This window comes from Balaenoptera ricei, chromosome 7 (genome assembly GCF_028023285.1).
Source record: "Balaenoptera ricei isolate mBalRic1 chromosome 7, mBalRic1.hap2, whole genome shotgun sequence".
NCBI classification, from domain to species: Eukaryota; Metazoa; Chordata; class Mammalia; order Artiodactyla; family Balaenopteridae; genus Balaenoptera; species Balaenoptera ricei.
The window spans coordinates 82,977,941-82,995,690 of record NC_082645.1 but is presented as its reverse complement, the minus strand read 5'-3'; the positions used below and the strand labels follow the sequence as shown (position 1 = coordinate 82,995,690).

Here is a 17,750-nt window from a genome sequence, read left to right as displayed (position 1 = left end):
TAAAACACTTAAGAGAGATGTGGGGGACCCAGTAACCCCATTCGCTGTGATGGGGCGGGCCGGGTACTTCCAGCAGTTTCTTCCCCTTATTACCGAAACTCGGGTTCTCACCTCGTCCCTCTTCTAAGCTCCTCTTCAAAACATTTCACCCACCAAAAAGCTTTTGTCTCGGTGGTAACCACTTATCTTTTTTTCTGTTGGCAAATAGTGCATTTTTTATTTGAGGGTAGCATAACGCTGGTAGATTAAATGGGGGGCGTGGGGAGTAGAGTTTGGAGTCAGTATCTGTTTCTAGTCCTAGCTTTGCCGCTGTCTTCTTGCGCAACTCACCTCTCTTCTTTAGGCCTCAGTGTCTCTGTTTCTAGACGGAGTGATTTGAGCTTCCATTTTTGAGGAGTCTCCCAATGGTGTAATATTCCACAGAAAAGAGTGAATTTTCTTGTCTGATAACAAAATCTCTGGTACATTTTTTTTTATACTTACGAGGAAATACATGAACTTTCCATGTTTTCTCACTTGAAGTCCGAGGGAAAATAAAAGTAATTACACCTTTTGAGATTAGCTGTTGGATTCCTTGCTAAATCATGCAACTAATAGCACCCCGTCTCTTTTCATTTAAGAAGCAAGGATACAATGCGTAGATTAATGAAAAAATCAAGGTTTTAAAAATTATTTTTTACAAACGACTGATTCAGCCTGAAGGATGAGACCTAAGTACTATGAAATGCGTTGGCAGTATTCAAATTTAGATTCCACATAGTATGTATGTGTTCAGAGCTCAAGTCATAGAAATAGAGAATGAGGCAGATGCTGTATTCTCAACTGGGGAGCGCTAAATGTGCACTTGTTTTTGGAATCATTAATTAATTTTCAATCACAGAGTCTTCAGGAAAAAGGCAAGTCATCAGCTGAAGAAAATCCAAATGACTCTGCAGTTCCATCATCATCAGGAATTGACTCTACCAAATCTCAGGACAAAGATGTCAATGAAGGTATGTTAAGATCACTACCTTAAATGCACTAAATGTTAAGGGTACCTAATAGTTTAGTGAAAGCGTTATTTTTTTTTTTCCTGCAGTGGTATTCTGTCATTGATACCTGGCTTATTAGGAGCATAGTACTTGGTGTGTAAGAGGTGCTCAATAAATATTTGTTGAATTATTGATTATGATGATGGTTAGTTTAGTGGGTTATGTTTGTGGAGAAGTGTTTCAAATCGACATCAGCATTTGTTTGGGAGCCTTTTAGAGTCATTTTTCTTTAAATTGACCCTCTCACTTGACTACTAATTCTTCTAGACTATACTCCCCCAAATTGTAATGAATTATACTTCTATACAAAGTGGCTTCCAAACCACTTTTTTAATTATGGGAGATAAGATAGAAATGTCAGAGTGGAAGGCCAGTTGGCTCCATATGGGACCTCACACACACAAGAGGTATCTTGATATGTTGCCTCATTCCAGGATCCCGTCCTCAGCTCTGCATGACCGGATATTATATTTGGTTGCTGTACCCAGACTAATTAAACTCATGAGAGCCTAAGTGATGAATTATTATGCAAATTTATTAATTTCTGGTGATTGATACATCTTTTTAGTGACCAGAATACTGATGATAGTTCATGGTATCCATTTACCCATGTCAAGTAACCTGGGATACTGAACTATCAGTTAGAATTTAGCTTTTGGTGTAAGGTCTGATTGAGAACTTAATTAAACTTTCTAGTCCTAGTGGGTAGAAATAGAGGCTGGTTCTTTTCCCTCCAAATAAGTAAGACTTTACACAGAGAAAACACTAGTAGGGTGGACAGAAAACGAACAGGCTTTGTTCCTGCTTCCTTGGACCAAGTGGGGAGGAAAGGGTAAAGAGGAGAGAAAATTGGGGTTATAGTTTCTTACCTTGCCAGGCAAGTGCGGTGAAAAATGGGGCTGAAATTGTTCTAAAACCTGTGAGTCCTTCCTTATCTGCTCAGAGGAGGAGCTGCTCTTCCATCATCACATCTTTGAGGTGCAACTGTAGTACCAGACACCATGGGGTGCCTGCCAGTTTTCTTACCTAAAGCTGCCCCTGAGAGGTGGCCATTAGGCCCTCCCTAAAAAAAGGTGGTTAGTTGAATCCCATTCTAGCTCCCCATGAGCAGTCAGGCATACTAGCCTCAGCTCAAATAATCCCATCAGTCCTTTTAAGATATTAAACTCCCAATTTCCCAGGAAGGTATTGTCCCAGAACTTTACCAAGACCTTTGGTAACTGTGAACATGTATTCAGAGCAGAGGAAGGGGTCAGTTTTGAACAGGTAAAGTCTGCTAATTGGAATATATGGCCACTGGAGTCATTGTCTTTTTCCTCCTATACATTGGTGAATTTCACTGCAAAATTCTTACTCTTGAGCACCAGGCAAATAGGGACTTCTTTTAATTTCATTTTCAGTTAATTGTTGCTGATATAAAAATTGCAGTTAATTTTTGTATATTGACTTTGTATCCAGGAACCTTGCTAATTCATGAATTCTGACAGTTTTTGTGCAAAGATTCTTTTGGATATTCTATGTATATAATCATGTCATCTGTGAATGACAGTTTTATTTCTTCCTTAATCTTTGTGTCTTTTATTTCTCTTCCCTTATTACATTAGCTAGGACCTCCAGGACATCCAGTAAAATATTGAAAGGAGCGGTGATAGTAGGCATACTTGTCTCATTCCTGATGACTTTGAATAATTAACCGTTAACTGTTTGTGGAAAATTTTCTGTAGGTACTGTTTATCAAACTGAAGGTATTCCCTTCCATTTCTAGTTGACTTAAAGTTTTTATTAGGAATAGGTGTTGGATTTTATCAAATGCTTCTCTGGGGGAATTCCCTGGCGGTCCAGTGGTTAGGACCAGGCGCTTTCACGGCCAGGGCCCAGGTATGATCCCTGGCTGGGGAACTAAGATCCCACAAGCCATGCAGCATGGCCAAAAAAGAAAAAAAAAATGCCTCTCTGTATCAAGATGATCATATGACTTTTCTCTTTTTTTTTTTCTGTACTGTAATAAATTTTATTGATTTATTTTACACCTTTTTTTCATATTTATTTTGGGTGTTTAGAATTCTTGAAGATGATCATTATGACTTCATAATAATAATTACTATTTGTTGCTCAGAACGTGTGGGTTTTTTTCATTCTCTTCTTCCTTAAGTGTATAGACTATCTCATTTATCCAGCATCTTTGGGGTTTGAGGTATTTCACATAAGTGAATAAGCTTAAGGATTTTTGAATATATATATATTTAAAATTTTAACTGTTTTGTTGTAGCTTTTCTAAAATATGCTACTTGTCTCTGCTTTAACAGAAAATTGGCTTCTAAACTTAACTTTTCTTGATCATTCAAGATAATCATTATGAGGGCTTCCCTGGTGGCACAGTGGTTGGGAATCTGCCTGCCAATGCAGGGGACACGGGTTTGAGCCCTGGTCCGGGAAGATCCCACATGCTGTGGAGCAGCTAGGCCCGTGTGCCACAACTACTGAGCCTGCGCTCTAGAGCCCGCGTGCCACAACTACTGAGCCTGTGTGCCACTACTACTGAAGCCCGTGCACCTAGAGCCCGTGCTCTGCAACAAGAGAAGCCACCACAATGAGAAGACCTCGCACCACAACGAAGAGTAGCCCCCATTCGATGCAACTAAAGAAAGCCTGCATGCAACAACGAAGACCCAATGCAGCCAAAAATAAATAAATAAATACATACATTTATTTTAAAAAAAAAAAGAGATAATCATTATGAACTTAGAAAAATCATTTTACTGTAGTGATATCCTCAGATACAGATGAAATATGTCATGTTATTTTGTTCCTGAAATAATAATAGTATTTTAATTTTAATAATAGCATTTATTAAGCTCTTACTATATGCTGGGCATTTTTCTAAGTACATCTATATAAAGACTCATCTCATCCTCAGAGTTACCCTATAAGGCAGACATTATTGACCCCTTTTACAAATGAGCAAACTGAGGTACAGAGAGCTTCAGTAAATTGCCCAAGGTAACACAGCTGGTGATAGATGGAGATGAAGTTTGAAACCAGACAGCTTGGCTTTAGAGACCTCACCTTAAACCACTGTGCTATACCCACTGGTTATGTACCACCTTAAACCACTGTTCTATACCTCCTAGTTATGTACCACCAGACTTGTTTAGTTCTTAGGTCTGTGTCCTACAATTCTTTTATTTTTTTTTTCCTCTCTGCTTTTAACAGTTACCGTGTGTGCTTCTGATTTCCCACTTAATTTTGCCTGTATGTCTCGATAAGGCCTAAAGGATGAGTCAGCAATTCCTACTGAGTAAAATACATGGCTTTGTGACAGCTTTCCTCTTTGGATTGTTTTTGGGAGTGTTCATTTGTCTGTGTTTTTCTTTCAAGTTTGGTGTTGCTGGGGTAGAAATGTATATTCCAGAAAATACTGTTTGTTTTTTCTTTCAACTAGTGAGTATGCTAAAGCTTTTTTTTTTTTTCTTTTTCAACCTCAATGTCTTTTTCTTTAGGAGAAACATCAGATGGAGTCAGTAAGTCAGTTCACAAGGTCTTTGCTTCCATGCTTGGAGAGAATGAAGATGAGGAGGAGGAGGAGGAAGAAGAGGACGAGGAGGAGGAGGAGACACCTGAGCAACCCACTGCAGGCGACGTGTTTGTGTTAGAGATGGTTCTCAATCGTGAAACCAAGAAAATGATGAAAGTAAATTTTCTTATTTTCGTATTTATAAATGGAATGTAAAAATGTGACATAGAAATTGAAAAAGAGTCTTTAAATTATACATATATTCTGAAAGAATTCAAACTGTAGGAAAGGAAATACTATGAGACAACTACTGTTATTGGTTTCTTATGTTTCATTTTAGAGATTTTTAAATGTAAAACTTTAATTATTGCATGTCTCAAAATGTACTGTAGTTTTGCTATTAAAAGTTCCATATTGTAACTTGATATTTTTTTAACCAAGTTCATTCTGAGTAGATAAATTTGAAAGGAGAATCTTCAGTAGATTGCATCATAAATCTCCTGACATATAAATCCATTTTACAGCATCCAGTTCCACATTTGTTCTAATTAGTAATTTAGTAATGCCTGACCAGTTTGATTTTTGCTCTCTTTAAATATTTTACTGTGATTTGAACTTGCTACTGTAGGAAAGTTTTGTTGGATTTGTTTTTTGTTTGAATCTAAATGTCATTTTTGTTCTGTACAGGAGAAAAGGCCTCGGAGTAAACTTCCCAGAGCTCTGAGAGGTCTCATGGGTGAAGCCAACATTCGCTTTGCTCGAGGAGAACGTGAGGAGGCGATATTAATGTGCATGGAAATCATAAGACAAGGTGTTTAATGTGGGGATTATTGACAACAGCAGTTTAATAGTCTGACTTTTTTTTAAAAATAAATGTATTTATTTTTGGCTTCATTGGGTCTTCGTTGCTGTGCACGGGCTTTCTCTAGTTGCAGCGAGCGGGGGCTACTCTTTGTAGCAGTGTGCAGGCTTCTCATTGCGGTGGCTTCTCTTGTTGCAGAGCATGGGCTCTAGGGCGTGTGGACTTTAGTTGTGGCGCGTGGGCTTCAGTAGTTGTGGCGTGCGGGCTTAGTTGCTCCGCTTGAACCCGTGTCCCCTGCATTAGCAGGTGGATTCTTTTTTTTTTAGCAGGTGGTTTCTTAGCCACTGAACCACCAGGGAAGTCCTAATAGTCTGACTTTTAAAACAAATGGAGGAGCACCTCACTGTGCTATTTGGAAAATATATTCAGAAGCTTGGAGGTGATTGTGATAACAGTGATTTACCACTTTTCACATTGAATGGGAGTCATTGCCAAGAAAATAAAAATCGCAGAGTATGATTCAATGAAATATCATTAATATTTATTGAACTCTTACAGGCTTTTTTTAAGTTTGTGTGTTTTTGAATGTTTCATTTTAGGAGTTTTAGGCTTTTATAGTATTAGTCTTTTTAAAATATGGCAAACAAATTATTTTAAAACCACTTTTGAAGAGTATTCTTTTTTCTTCTGTTTTCCAAATCAGACAGTGTTAGATTATTTTAATCTACTTTTTGATAAAAGACACAGTATATACTTGTCATCTTTCCATTAAACTGCAAACCTCAGGAATATTGAAGGATATCTTCAGAAGTCACTTTTTGACTAATCACTTACATTTATTATTTTGCTCTCCTGATGTGTTGCCAAATGATGCCTTGCGTAGTGGCAGGGATAGTTGTACTAGAGTGAACTTTCAATTTATCTTTTCAATATTTTGGCATTTCCTTTCACTTAGTCTAGGGTCCTTTTAGAAATCTTGTAAAATTCCTGGATTATTCATTAGAGTAATTTGAGGTCACTGCTTTTCCTCTTTTACCCCATCAGAAATAAGATTAATCGAATTTTTTCCTTTAGGATATTTTGTTTGGTTCCTACTTTCAGTATTATCTGTTCCTTTATTTGTTTATAATTGTTTATTTTGACAATTACCTTTGATTTTAATCCCTTGTGATCTTAGAACCTCAATTCAAAAACATTATTTCAAAAATGTGGATTAACCTTTCACTTTGATAATCTGGATTTAGGTGCTACTTACGTATCTTCTGTCCATTAATCCCATACTCCTCGGTGTGGAAGCCGGATCATGAAGATTTAACCCCACTGATGTGGCTGATGCTCATTAGGATGAACTTGCTGAGTTAGTGAGCCCTGTTTAGCCTTAGCAAAGGGGGATTTTCATGAAGGGGGCATGGTAGAGAGTAGGGTTTTTCATGAAATTACACTTTGCTTACAGAAAAGAATATTTTAAAAATGTGAAAATATACTAAAGCAAATACAATCTACTGTTTATTCTTTTTTTTTAAATAAATTTATTTATTTTATTTATTTATTTTTGGCTGCATTGGGTCTTCGTTGCTGCGCGTGGGCTTTCTCTAGTTGCGGCAAGTGTTGCAGTGTGCAGGCTTCTCATTGTGGTGGCTTCTTTTGTTGCGGAGCACGGGCTCTAGGCGCACGGGCTTCCGTAGTTGTGGCTCACGGGCTCAGTAGTTGTGGCTCGCGGGCTGTAGAGCGCAGGCTCAGTAGTTGTGGCGCACGGGCTTAGTTGCTCTGCAGCATGTGGGATCTTCCCGGACCAGGGCTCGAACCCGTATCCCCTGCATTGGCAGGTGGATTCTTAACCACTGCACCACCAGCGAATCCCCTCTACTGTTTATTCTAAATTCCATTAAGTGGTTTGTATAATTCTACTCAAGTTATTTTAAAAGTTTAAATATTAGAGAAAGGATCCATCGTGTGAAACATGGAATTGACATCAGCTCAAGCCTCTTCCCTCAACCAATGGAATTTGTTTTTTTTATATTCATTATAGCTCCTTTGGCTTATGAGCCATTTTCTACTCTTGCTATGATATATGAGGACCAAGGTGACATGGAGAAATCACTGCAGTTTGAGTTGATTGCTGCACATTTAAATCCCAGTGACACTGAAGAATGGGTTAGATTGGCAGAAATGTCCCTGGAACAAGACAATATTAAGCAGGCTATTTTTTGCTACACAAAAGGTAATAAAAATGTTTTTCTCGTTTTCTTTGATAAAATGTTATATAATAGGTTTTTTGATCTATGTACTTGCTCTTCTGGGGTGATGTTAGCTGAAGTATATTTATTCCTTATATTCTGTTATACCAGAGGTAAGTATTTGGGCTCCCTGTATTTTCATGTTTATCAGCGACTTTCTTTATATTGTGAGCTAATACTGCACAAAAGTTGGTAGAAGAATAGGACCTTCAGTTTCCCACCAAGATCAGTGTTGGTTCTAAGCTGTTCCTTGAAGGTTAATATTAGACTTCAGTGACCAAATGGAGATTAATATGGAGATTTCAGGTTCTATTTGGTCTTAGATCAAGCCTAGTGTAGAGTTCCTGTGAAGGTAGATTTATTCCAGAATAACCCACTTGGTTGTATTGGAGAATTAGTTTAGAGTGTTTAATAGATTTTCTGAAAAGAAGGTGGGTCACACCCAGGTACCATGAACCCCTTTTTATGATGAATCTATTATTTGTATTCCTTTTTTTCTTTTTAGCACTTAAATATGAACCTACTAATGTCCGTTATCTGTGGGAGCGATCAAGCCTTTATGAACAGATGGGAGATCACAAAATGGCAATGGATGGTTATAGGCGTATTTTAAACCTTTTATCTCCGTCTGATGGAGAACGATTTATGCAGTTGGCTAGAGATATGGCAAAGTAAGTTCAAAGTGAAATATATATAAATGCTCATTAATCATCTTATTTTAGAAATCGAAGCATGTATTTGATGTGAATATACTTTTTACTGAGGTTCAGTGAAGTGTTTTGCTTCTTGTATTTTATATTTTGCTTAAATATAGAGGTTTTCTCCCCCAGTACTCTTCTGTTTCCAAGTCAACTGTGTGATTGTTTAGAAAAATTTGGATATATGATTATCTTTCACATGCTCAGAAGTTTAAAAATGGAGCATGTTCTGAAAGGATGATTAGGTTCCCAGGTTTTCATAATTTAGTTGAAGTTATGTACATTTGCAGTAATATTAAATTATTGCACATGTGCTATTGAAATGTTTGTGCTCTGAAATCTTCTGTAATCATTTTATCTTGAGCCTGTACTAGAATAACATTTTAAGATGAAAATTTTTCTATAGATTTGGCACATGCTACTGACTATGGTATATATTTTATTCTAAAATATGCCCAACTACATTCTCTTCTCTGATATGCTGTGCAGCAAAACAAAGCAGGGAACATTCTGGCTACATAATGCCTTGTGGTATGCTTTCTCTTCTAGGATGTCTACTGTTTCAACCTAGGATTAACCATGTTAATCTATGATCTGGGTATTTTAGGTTAACCCTATTAATTCCATGGCCATTGTCATGAAGATGCTTAGCTGTGAGATCACTCATTGTGCTCCCAAAGATGGGCTATGTAGGAATCCTGGAAGTGTTTTTAGGAAATTTGTTGAGGGGAGGCAACCCTTAATCGATCCCTGATGTATATGATGAACATTGAGGATCTTCCCAGGTTACTTTCTTTTAGTCAAATCTTTGGCTGTCATACTGGTTAGCCCAGTAGGCTTCTACTTTATGAGTTGTTAGATGGCCTATGAGAGTAAATTTGTTTTCCACTTGTATTTATAATCTTGTCAGGAAAGGGTGGTAATGAACAGTTCTGCCACTGCCATAGAAGTCTTTCCTACATGGAATTCTGTTACTATAACTTCTGATTGATTAGACTTTCTCTCAGTCCCTACTTTCCCTCCAGAAATAATTATTGAATATAAATTAGGTGTTAGGCACTGTACAGGGCACCAGGAGATTCAGTATTGAATGAGTTTTAAAATTTCCTGCTGTTGAGGAGCTTACATTCTAGTTGGGGGAGACAGGCAGTAAGCAAATAAACAACTAAATATGTAGTATGTCAGATGTTGGTAAGTGATATTAAGAAAAATGAAGCAGGGAAGGGAGATAAGTTGAGGAATAGGACTGAGTTATTTTAAATAGGGGGATTAGAGAAGGACTTAATTCTTTATGTTATGGTCATACTGACCTGAAAGTGAACTGAAGGAGATACGGGAATAGATATTAGGGAAGAGTATTATAGGCAAAGGAAATGGCAAGTGCAAAGGTATGCTCAGGGAACAATATGGAAGCTGAGGGTTTAGGGGGAGCGCAGGAAGGGGTAATGTTAGAGAGGTATCAGGAAAAGATCCCTCGGCGCTTGTGGGTCATTATAAGGTCTCTGACTTTTAATCTGAATGAGTTTGGAAGCCATTGGAAGTTTTTGAATAGAAGAGTGACTTGATCTGACTTAAATTTTAAATGCATCAATTTTGGCTGCTCTTTTGAGAATAGATTGAGTAATGGTAAGGATAGAGCAGGGGGAACAGTTAGGAAATTATTGTAGTAATTCATGGAAGGGATAATGTAGCTTGGACCAGGGTAAAAGCCGTAGGAGATGGTGAGAAATAACCAGATTCTGGATGTATTTTGGAGGCTGAGCTCTAAGGATTTTCTGATATATTGGATATGAGGGAAGGTGTGTGTGTGTGTGTGTGAGAGAGAGAGAGAGATGGGGGGAGGGGACAGGAGGAGGGGAAACAGAGAAGGAAAGAGTTCTGAGAACTAAACCCTGAGGCACTACAGTGTTTAGAAGTCAGGAAGATGAGGAGAAAACAACAGGGAGACTGTAGGAAATGGACAGTGAAGTTGGAAGAAACTAGGAGAACATGATATTCTAGAATTTTTTACTGAAGAAAGCACTTCAAGGAGGAGGGATGACCATCTGTATGAAATACTACAGGTAGATCACATAAAATGAGGACTAAGTATGAACATTGGAGATGGGTTGGGGGGAGTCTGGGGGATAGACAACTCTTTGGAGAAATTTATAAGGGGAGCAGAAGAATGGGGAGGTAATTGGAATGGATTGTAGGGATAACAGATAATTTTTAAGTTGGTAAAAATTACAGTATATTTGTATTCAGGTGGGAATGATCTACAACCAAGGGACATATTGAAGATTCATGAGAGAAGGGACAATTTCTTGATTGATATCCTTGAATAGATTGGAGGGAATGGGATCTAGTTGAGGGTTGGGCTTATGATAAAAGGAGAAGGCAGAAGATATGGCCATGGGTATGGGTAAGTAGGTAGATGTGTTGGGAGTATGTGGGATGTCTGATTTGATTCTCTTTGTAAAATAAGAAGTGAGGTCATCAGCTGAGAGTGAGGATGGGAGAATTGTGGGTTTGTAGAGGAGAAGATGTGAAATAGCTGTCTGGGTCCTTGAGGTCTTGCTACCCCACAGACCGGAAGCATTTGTATTACCTGAGAGCCTGTCACAAATGTAGAATCTCAACCCTGCCCCAGCACTACTGGATCAGAATATGCCTTTTTATAAGATTCCCAGTTGACTTGTGTGCACATTCAAGTTTGAGAAGTACTGGACTGGTAACTGTAGTAAGATTCCTGACCAGCACCATGGGCCCACTTGAGGCTTGTGGTCATTAATTTAGAGTTTAGTGAGCATGGGCAGCTGGGCAGCTGGTGATGAAGGCATATTTGGGTTAACCAGGGTTGGAGTTTTTATCAGATGATTTTGATAAAGGGAGAGAAGGGCAGGAGAATTGAGATGTGCAATGGAGTAATTATAATGATGGATCACAGAGAAGGAGGAAACTGAGGACAGGAAGGGTGCAGAGACAGTGAAAAAGTGGTAGGATCAAAGCTTTGTAGATCCCATTGAGGTAGAAAAGTTGTTGGTATTGCATTACAGAGCAAGTGAGCTAGAATGATATGAAGTAGCTTTGGGAGACTGAGATGTGTAATGTTATGACATTACACATTTTTCTCTGGATCAGCTCTGATTATGATTTTAAAGAAGAGTTTTTTTCCTCCTCCCAAACTTTAAGAAGATGAAAATCATAGTTAATAGTTAGAGGGTCTGTGTAAGAAAATGAATTTTATAATCTGAATTAAATAAGCACTCATCCATTTTGCCATTAATATTTTAGGAGTTACTATGAAGCCAATGATGTTATTTCAGCTATTAACATAATTGAAGAAGCTTTCTCAAAGCACCAGGGCCTAGTCTCCATGGAAGATGTTAACATTGCAGCTGAACTATACATTTCTAATAAACAATATGACAGAGCTTTGGAGGTAGGAACACTTACGTGTTTCTCTGTTAGGTTTTGAACATGTTTCTGTGTTCTAGAAATTCTTACAAATTGACAATTCCCCATTTTAGTTATATATATTAAATTACTTATATTTTAAATTATATATTTAAAGTCTGTATGGACACATTTAGATTTTATAATAATCCCGTATGAAATATAAAATGTAATTACCATATAATAAAAGCTATTGCCGTTATCACAGGTGCTAGATATGTGTGTCCTTCAGGGTAGCAGGACTCAGCAGCCAGACTAATTGCTATGATACATTTCTTAATCTGTTGGGAAAATTAGATTGGTTTGATATAGAGAAATTATGTATTTTCAGTTAAGCATTAGTTAATATATAAAAATGTTAATGTATCACAGTGGTTCCTTATTTTAAAGAGACATACTGTTGCTTTTTATAGCCTATTTATATTTTGTAAGGATTATTTGAATTAACTACAAATCTTTGCATTGTGAAAAGGTTTTTCATACATACCTATTGTATTATTTCCTTTTCTTCCCCCATTCTTTTAGGTAATTACAGATTTTTCTGGAATTGTGCTAGAAAAAAAAACTACAGAAGAAGGCGCTTCAGAAGAGAATAAAAGTTGTAGTTTCTTGTGCATAGGAGAGTGTGCGTAATCCTCTCTTGTTCATAATGTGGCATTTTGAAATCGATAGTTAGTGTTCTCATAACAAGTTTTCCCAAGGAGCATTTTTTCGTAACAGAGATTCCATATCTTTTTCTTGTGAGTGTTCACTCACAGGTAATCTTTTTTTTAAAAAAAAGTGTTTTCAGTCCCTTTTATTTCTCAATACATCCATTTGAACTTGGCATTTGTCATTGACCCAGGGTCTTGATAGTGCTATGTGAAAAAAGAATGAATTACCGAGCAACTTATCAAAAACCTTTAGAACTGAAGCAGTTTACTTTTCAAAAAGGGCTTAAAATGCTCTCTACTAATTTATTTCAAACTTAAGCATTGAAAAAATTTTACTTGAAACTTAAGCATTCACATAAAATGCTACTTCAGACTTAAGCACACTATTACTTTATCTCTTTCTCAGCCTCTTTGTAGTGAAGACTAAAAAGAGGCTTTTGGATTCAAGAAGAAAAAGAGGAAGTTCATGTATCCGTATTTGTCACTTTTGTTTTTTAGTTCTTTGTAGTTTTGATAGAAGGTGTGGGAGTTTATGTAGGTTTTCAGTAAGTGGATAAGGTATTAGGAAAAGAATAGGAAGGATAATTGCTACCAAAGGACAGACCGAAAGAGGTGTAAGAACCTAGAACTAGAGTTGGCCAAACTTAGAATTGACTGTAGAATCATTTGCTTTGAGTGACGTAAATGAGATCTTGCATAGAAGGTACAGTTTGCTTCATTTGCCCCACTTTCTAAGATTACATAAAGGAACTTTTTGTCTGTCTGTCTAATCCACAGCTGGTGAGAATGTTTCCTGCACTATACCAGATGGTGTGCCAATAGATATCACAGTGAAGTTGATGGTCTGCCTTGTACATCTCAACATCCTTGAACCACTTAATGTAAGTAACATTAAGATTTGTACTTAAGATACTTTAGATCAAATCTACAATGTTTAGATAACAAGAAATTTTAAGTTGACCCTAGATTTCATATTAATAACCAGGAAGTCACAGTAAACATCAGATTATTTTGTGTGAATGTCTTTTAAAAGCTAAGTGTTTGGAAATGGGCTTATGATAATTTGTTTTTCTTTTAAAATGAGAATAATCCAGAGATCAGAATGTGAGATTGGGCCTTTTAGACAATTGGCAGTTTCTGACAGCTGTTCTCTTTTGCCGACTTTGGACTAAGTATTTCATTGAATTAAAAAATGTATTGGGCATCTACTTTGCAGACCTTAGGATAAAGTGTTGAAAATAATATACAAATCCTTGTCCTCATGGATCTTTTGTTTTAATGGGATTAGATAATAAATAAAATAAATACATAAAATATAGGATGTTAGTTGGTGATCAGTGCTCTGGAGAAAAATCAGAGAAGAATAGGGAATACTGGGGGTGGGAGGAGTTACAATTTTATTAAATTGGTCAAGAAAAGCCTCCCCCGAAAAGTGACACTTGAATGATGACGTGAAGGAAGTGATGAAGTAAGCCAGGCAGGTACCGGAGGGAACAGCGTTCCAGAAAATCAGCAGACACAGAGGCCCTGAGGCCTGGGCATTATTGACTTGCCAGAGGAAGAGCACAGCAGGTCAGTGTTGCCCTAGCTCCTGCAATGCCTGCCTTATAACAGGCCTTCGGAAGCAGTGGCTGAATGAGTGAATGACAGCAGTATGAATTCTTTTTAATAGAGACTCAGAAATGAATTTAAAAAGTGATTATTTAAAGCTGGTTTTATTAAGCCTTTCTCCTCTTAGATTTGCCTCAGATAACTTGTATATATGTTAAAAAGAGAAATACAAGTAGATGAGCGTATTTGTAATGACTGTTTGACTTCCGGCTGTTAACTGTTGGGGTCTAGCCTCTCTTGACAACACTCGTGGAACAGAATCCCGAAGACATGGGAGACCTCTATCTCGATGTTGCTGAAGCTTTTCTGGATGTTGGTGAATATAATTCTGCACTTCCCCTCCTTAGTGCGCTAGTCTGCTCTGAAAGATATAACCTCGCAGTGGTTTGGCTTCGGCATGCAGGTAATACTTTTTTGTAGGAAGGAGAAGTTTTAATCACATAAGCAGGCAAGAACTTATTTCCCTAAGATGGTAATAATTATTATAAAATGTTAATGTCTTAGTGAAAGTATTTCTGGTTTCAGGGCCGTTTTTTGAAAGTCAGTATTTTAAGTTGTCTTGGTTTACCGCTAAGTGATTTTCCCTCACTAATGCATTGGAGGAATGATTCACTTAATGGTACCAGAGTGGAGTAGAAAGACTAACATATCCCTGTTAAAAATACCTTAAATTGGGCTTCCCTGGTGGCGCAGTGGTTGAGAGTCTGCCTGCCAATGCAGGGGACACGGGTTCGAGCCCTGGTCTGGGAAGATCCCACATGCCGCGGAGCAATTAGGCCCGTGAGCCACAGCTACTGAGCCTGCGCGTCTGGAGCCTGTGCTCCGCAAGAAGAGAGGCCGCGACAGTGAGAGGCCCGCGCACCGCGATGAAGAGTGGCCCCCGCTTGCCACAACTAGAGGAAGCCCTCGCACAGAAACAAAGACCCAACACAGCCAAAAATAAATAAATAAATAAATAATAATAATTAAAAAAAAAAATACCTTAAATACCTGTCTTTTACCTGTCTTAACCACAGGCTCTGGTTTCTAGTAATAGATTGTCAGACTTGGGATGCAATCTGATTTTTGAAGAGCTTTTAAGGATTTATATTTAATGTTATTTTGAGGAAAAAGTTAATATATTTTCAATGTTCTTTGAGCTGAAAATATGCTCAAGATTGGATTTTTTTTGTTTGTTTTGTTTTTTTTGTTTTGTTTTGTTTTGTTTATTTTTTTATTTATTTTATTTATGGCTGTGTTGGGTCTTCGTTTCTGTCCGAGGGCTTTCTCTAGTTGTGGCAAGCGGGGGCCACTCTTCATCACGGTGCGCGGGCCTCTCACTATCGCGGCCTCTCTTGTAGCGGAGCACAGGCTCCAGACACGCAGGCTCAGTAATTGTGGCTCACGGGCCCAGCCACTCCATGGCATGTGGGATCTTCCCAGACCAGGGCTCGAACCCGTGTCCCCTGCATTGGCAGGCAGATTCTCAACCACTGTGCCACCAGGGAAGCCCAAGATTGGATTTTATATGTCATTTTATTTCACTGCATCTAAATCCACAGTAATCTGAAATAAATCATTTAGAGTAGGAAAAGCAGCTTGGGAAAAACAACTGAATCTCTTACAGAAATGTATGAAAACCAAAAATATTCTCATAGGATTTCCTATTGAATCAACATAAGAGATGTATTAAAGTTTGAATAGTCTTTGTTTCCAATATTGCATGATGGCAGAAAGTTTTAATATTTTCTTAAAATATTACATAGTGGCAGAAAATCCTCTATAACTAGAGTAGCATTGATTGATATTCTGGGATATTTTGACACATATCACAGATATGAAATGGCAAAGAGAGCACTTAATGATTAAGATATCACGTTACTATTTGGATGAGTGAACATGAATACAAATGTAATACCATCATAAAAAGTTACATTATTTGTGGGTTTTGAATTTTAAAGACATGAGCCGGGAATTGAAGTTTTTATTGCCTTCCATAAGGCTGTGGTATTTAAACTGCTCCTGTTACTAACAGTAGACATTTTAAAATCCTCTTTAGTTATGATCATGATACTGATAAATGCTTTTTCCATGTTGAGCCTGTGTAGCTTGAGATGAGTGGAAGGTAAAACCTCAGAATCATCTAAAAATCATAAAGAAATTTGGAACAGTAGATAAGAAAGATCATTAGAGGAATTTAATGCTTGTAGCAAAATAACAAAATATCTTTTAAAGTGAGAAGTGAAAATTTATGAGAAATACCATCACAATGATCCATCCACATTTAGTAGTCTTCCTTTATTACCAAAGTTTAACCTAAAGATAGTGATAAGGAGATATTTGAGAAATCTGAGATTTGAGAAAACAGTTGGAGGCAAAACACCATCTTAGGACATCATTGCAGTGAAAAGGAAAGAGGTGAAAGGGCTTTGATTAGTGAGTGCTGTGGCTATTAGGGTGGAAAGAAGAAATTCTTACCAGGAATTCATCTTCAAGTTCAAATGATAGGACTTAATGATTGATTGGCATAAAGTGTGAGGAATAAGGCCCAGTAGCCTCACTTCTAAGAACTTATCCTGAGGAAATAATTGAGTGAGGTGAGGGGAGGTGGTTTATATTGGAGATCACAAAACTCAGGAGCCTGGCAGGTAACAAAAGTGAATAGAGTAGGTAAGTGAGAGGCCCAGGGCAGGGTGAGAACTGGAGACGCCCGTCTAAAGGGTGCTGCTGTCTCTCAGCATGGCTGATGCACCAGGTGGGAATGAAGGGACTCGCTGTTGCCAAATCCAGATTTTTCAAAGGAATCCAGTAACTTGGATTTCATAAAACATCCTAGCTTTTAAGAATGTAGACAATTCACTGTTTTTAACAGCACTGTGGCCTAACAAGGCATATCTGTAGGTTAAACTGGTCTGCCAATTTGTGAACTCTGGCTTATATACATGAAGATATTTACTGTGGCGTTATTTATTAGAGTAAAAATTTGGGAATAACCTAAATGTCAAATAATATGGTTAAGTAAATAAGCAATTTAATTGAATATTATAATCAGTCAGAATGCCAATGAAGGCATGGGAAAATGTTGAAAGCATAATAGTAAGTGAATAAAGCAGAATACCAAATTGTGTGTGTGTGTGTGTATATATATATATATATATATATATATATATATATATATATATATATATATATATATAAATATATAAAAATATATACTGATTACATCCTTGTAGCATAGATAGAGATTAGAAGGGACAATTGTTTTAAAGTACTGGAAATATGCATATATTTCTTTCTTGTTATAATTTTTTTGTATTGCTATAATTTCTTTTAAAATGGAGAAATAATTTTGGCCCACTTACAAATCTGTAGTTCATATTAATGCTTTATTTTAACATCATTTTAGAATGCTTAAAGGCCTTAGGCTATATGGAGCGTGCTGCCGAAAGCTATGGCAAAGTGGTTGATCTGGCCCCCCTCCATTTGGATGCAAGAATTTCACTTTCCACCCTTCAGCAGCAGCTGGGCCGTCCTGAGAAAGCTCTGGAAGCTCTGGAACCCATGTATGATCCAGATACTTTAGCACAAGATGCAAACGCAGCACAGCAGGTAGGCCATGTAACATAGAAAGAAGTTTTTCTTGGTGGATTATGTTTTAGAACTTTCTCCTCAGTTAATGATGTCCCTACGGCTTATATCCAAGTTTTATTTTAGTGTATTAAATTCAGTGTTTTTGAAAAAGTGATTTTGAGTCTTAAGTTACAGAAACTTAACATTGTAATTGTTA

General features: G+C 37.4%; 1 protein-coding gene across 2 annotated transcripts in view; it reads left to right on the top strand.

The window, feature by feature from the left end:
• GTF3C3 (general transcription factor IIIC subunit 3) overlaps window positions 1-17,750 on the top strand; it is a 30,738-nt gene that overhangs the window by 218 nt on the left and 12,770 nt on the right. Inside the window, exons 2-11 of one of the 2 annotated variants that reach the window (XM_059927318.1) lie at window positions 881-992; window positions 4,532-4,722; window positions 5,233-5,356; window positions 7,377-7,568; window positions 8,090-8,255; window positions 11,559-11,706; window positions 12,246-12,345; window positions 13,151-13,254; window positions 14,216-14,300; window positions 17,370-17,572. In XM_059927318.1, the coding sequence (XP_059783301.1) occupies window positions 881-992; window positions 4,532-4,722; window positions 5,233-5,356; window positions 7,377-7,568; window positions 8,090-8,255; window positions 11,559-11,706; window positions 12,246-12,345; window positions 13,151-13,254; window positions 14,216-14,300; window positions 17,370-17,572 (1,425 nt within the window). Of the gene's footprint in view, window positions 1-880; window positions 993-4,531; window positions 4,723-5,232; window positions 5,357-7,376; window positions 7,569-8,089; window positions 8,256-11,558; window positions 11,707-12,245; window positions 12,346-13,150; window positions 13,255-14,215; window positions 14,388-17,369; window positions 17,573-17,750 lie in introns of both variants that reach the window. The other variant, XM_059927317.1, reaches the window with a different exon arrangement.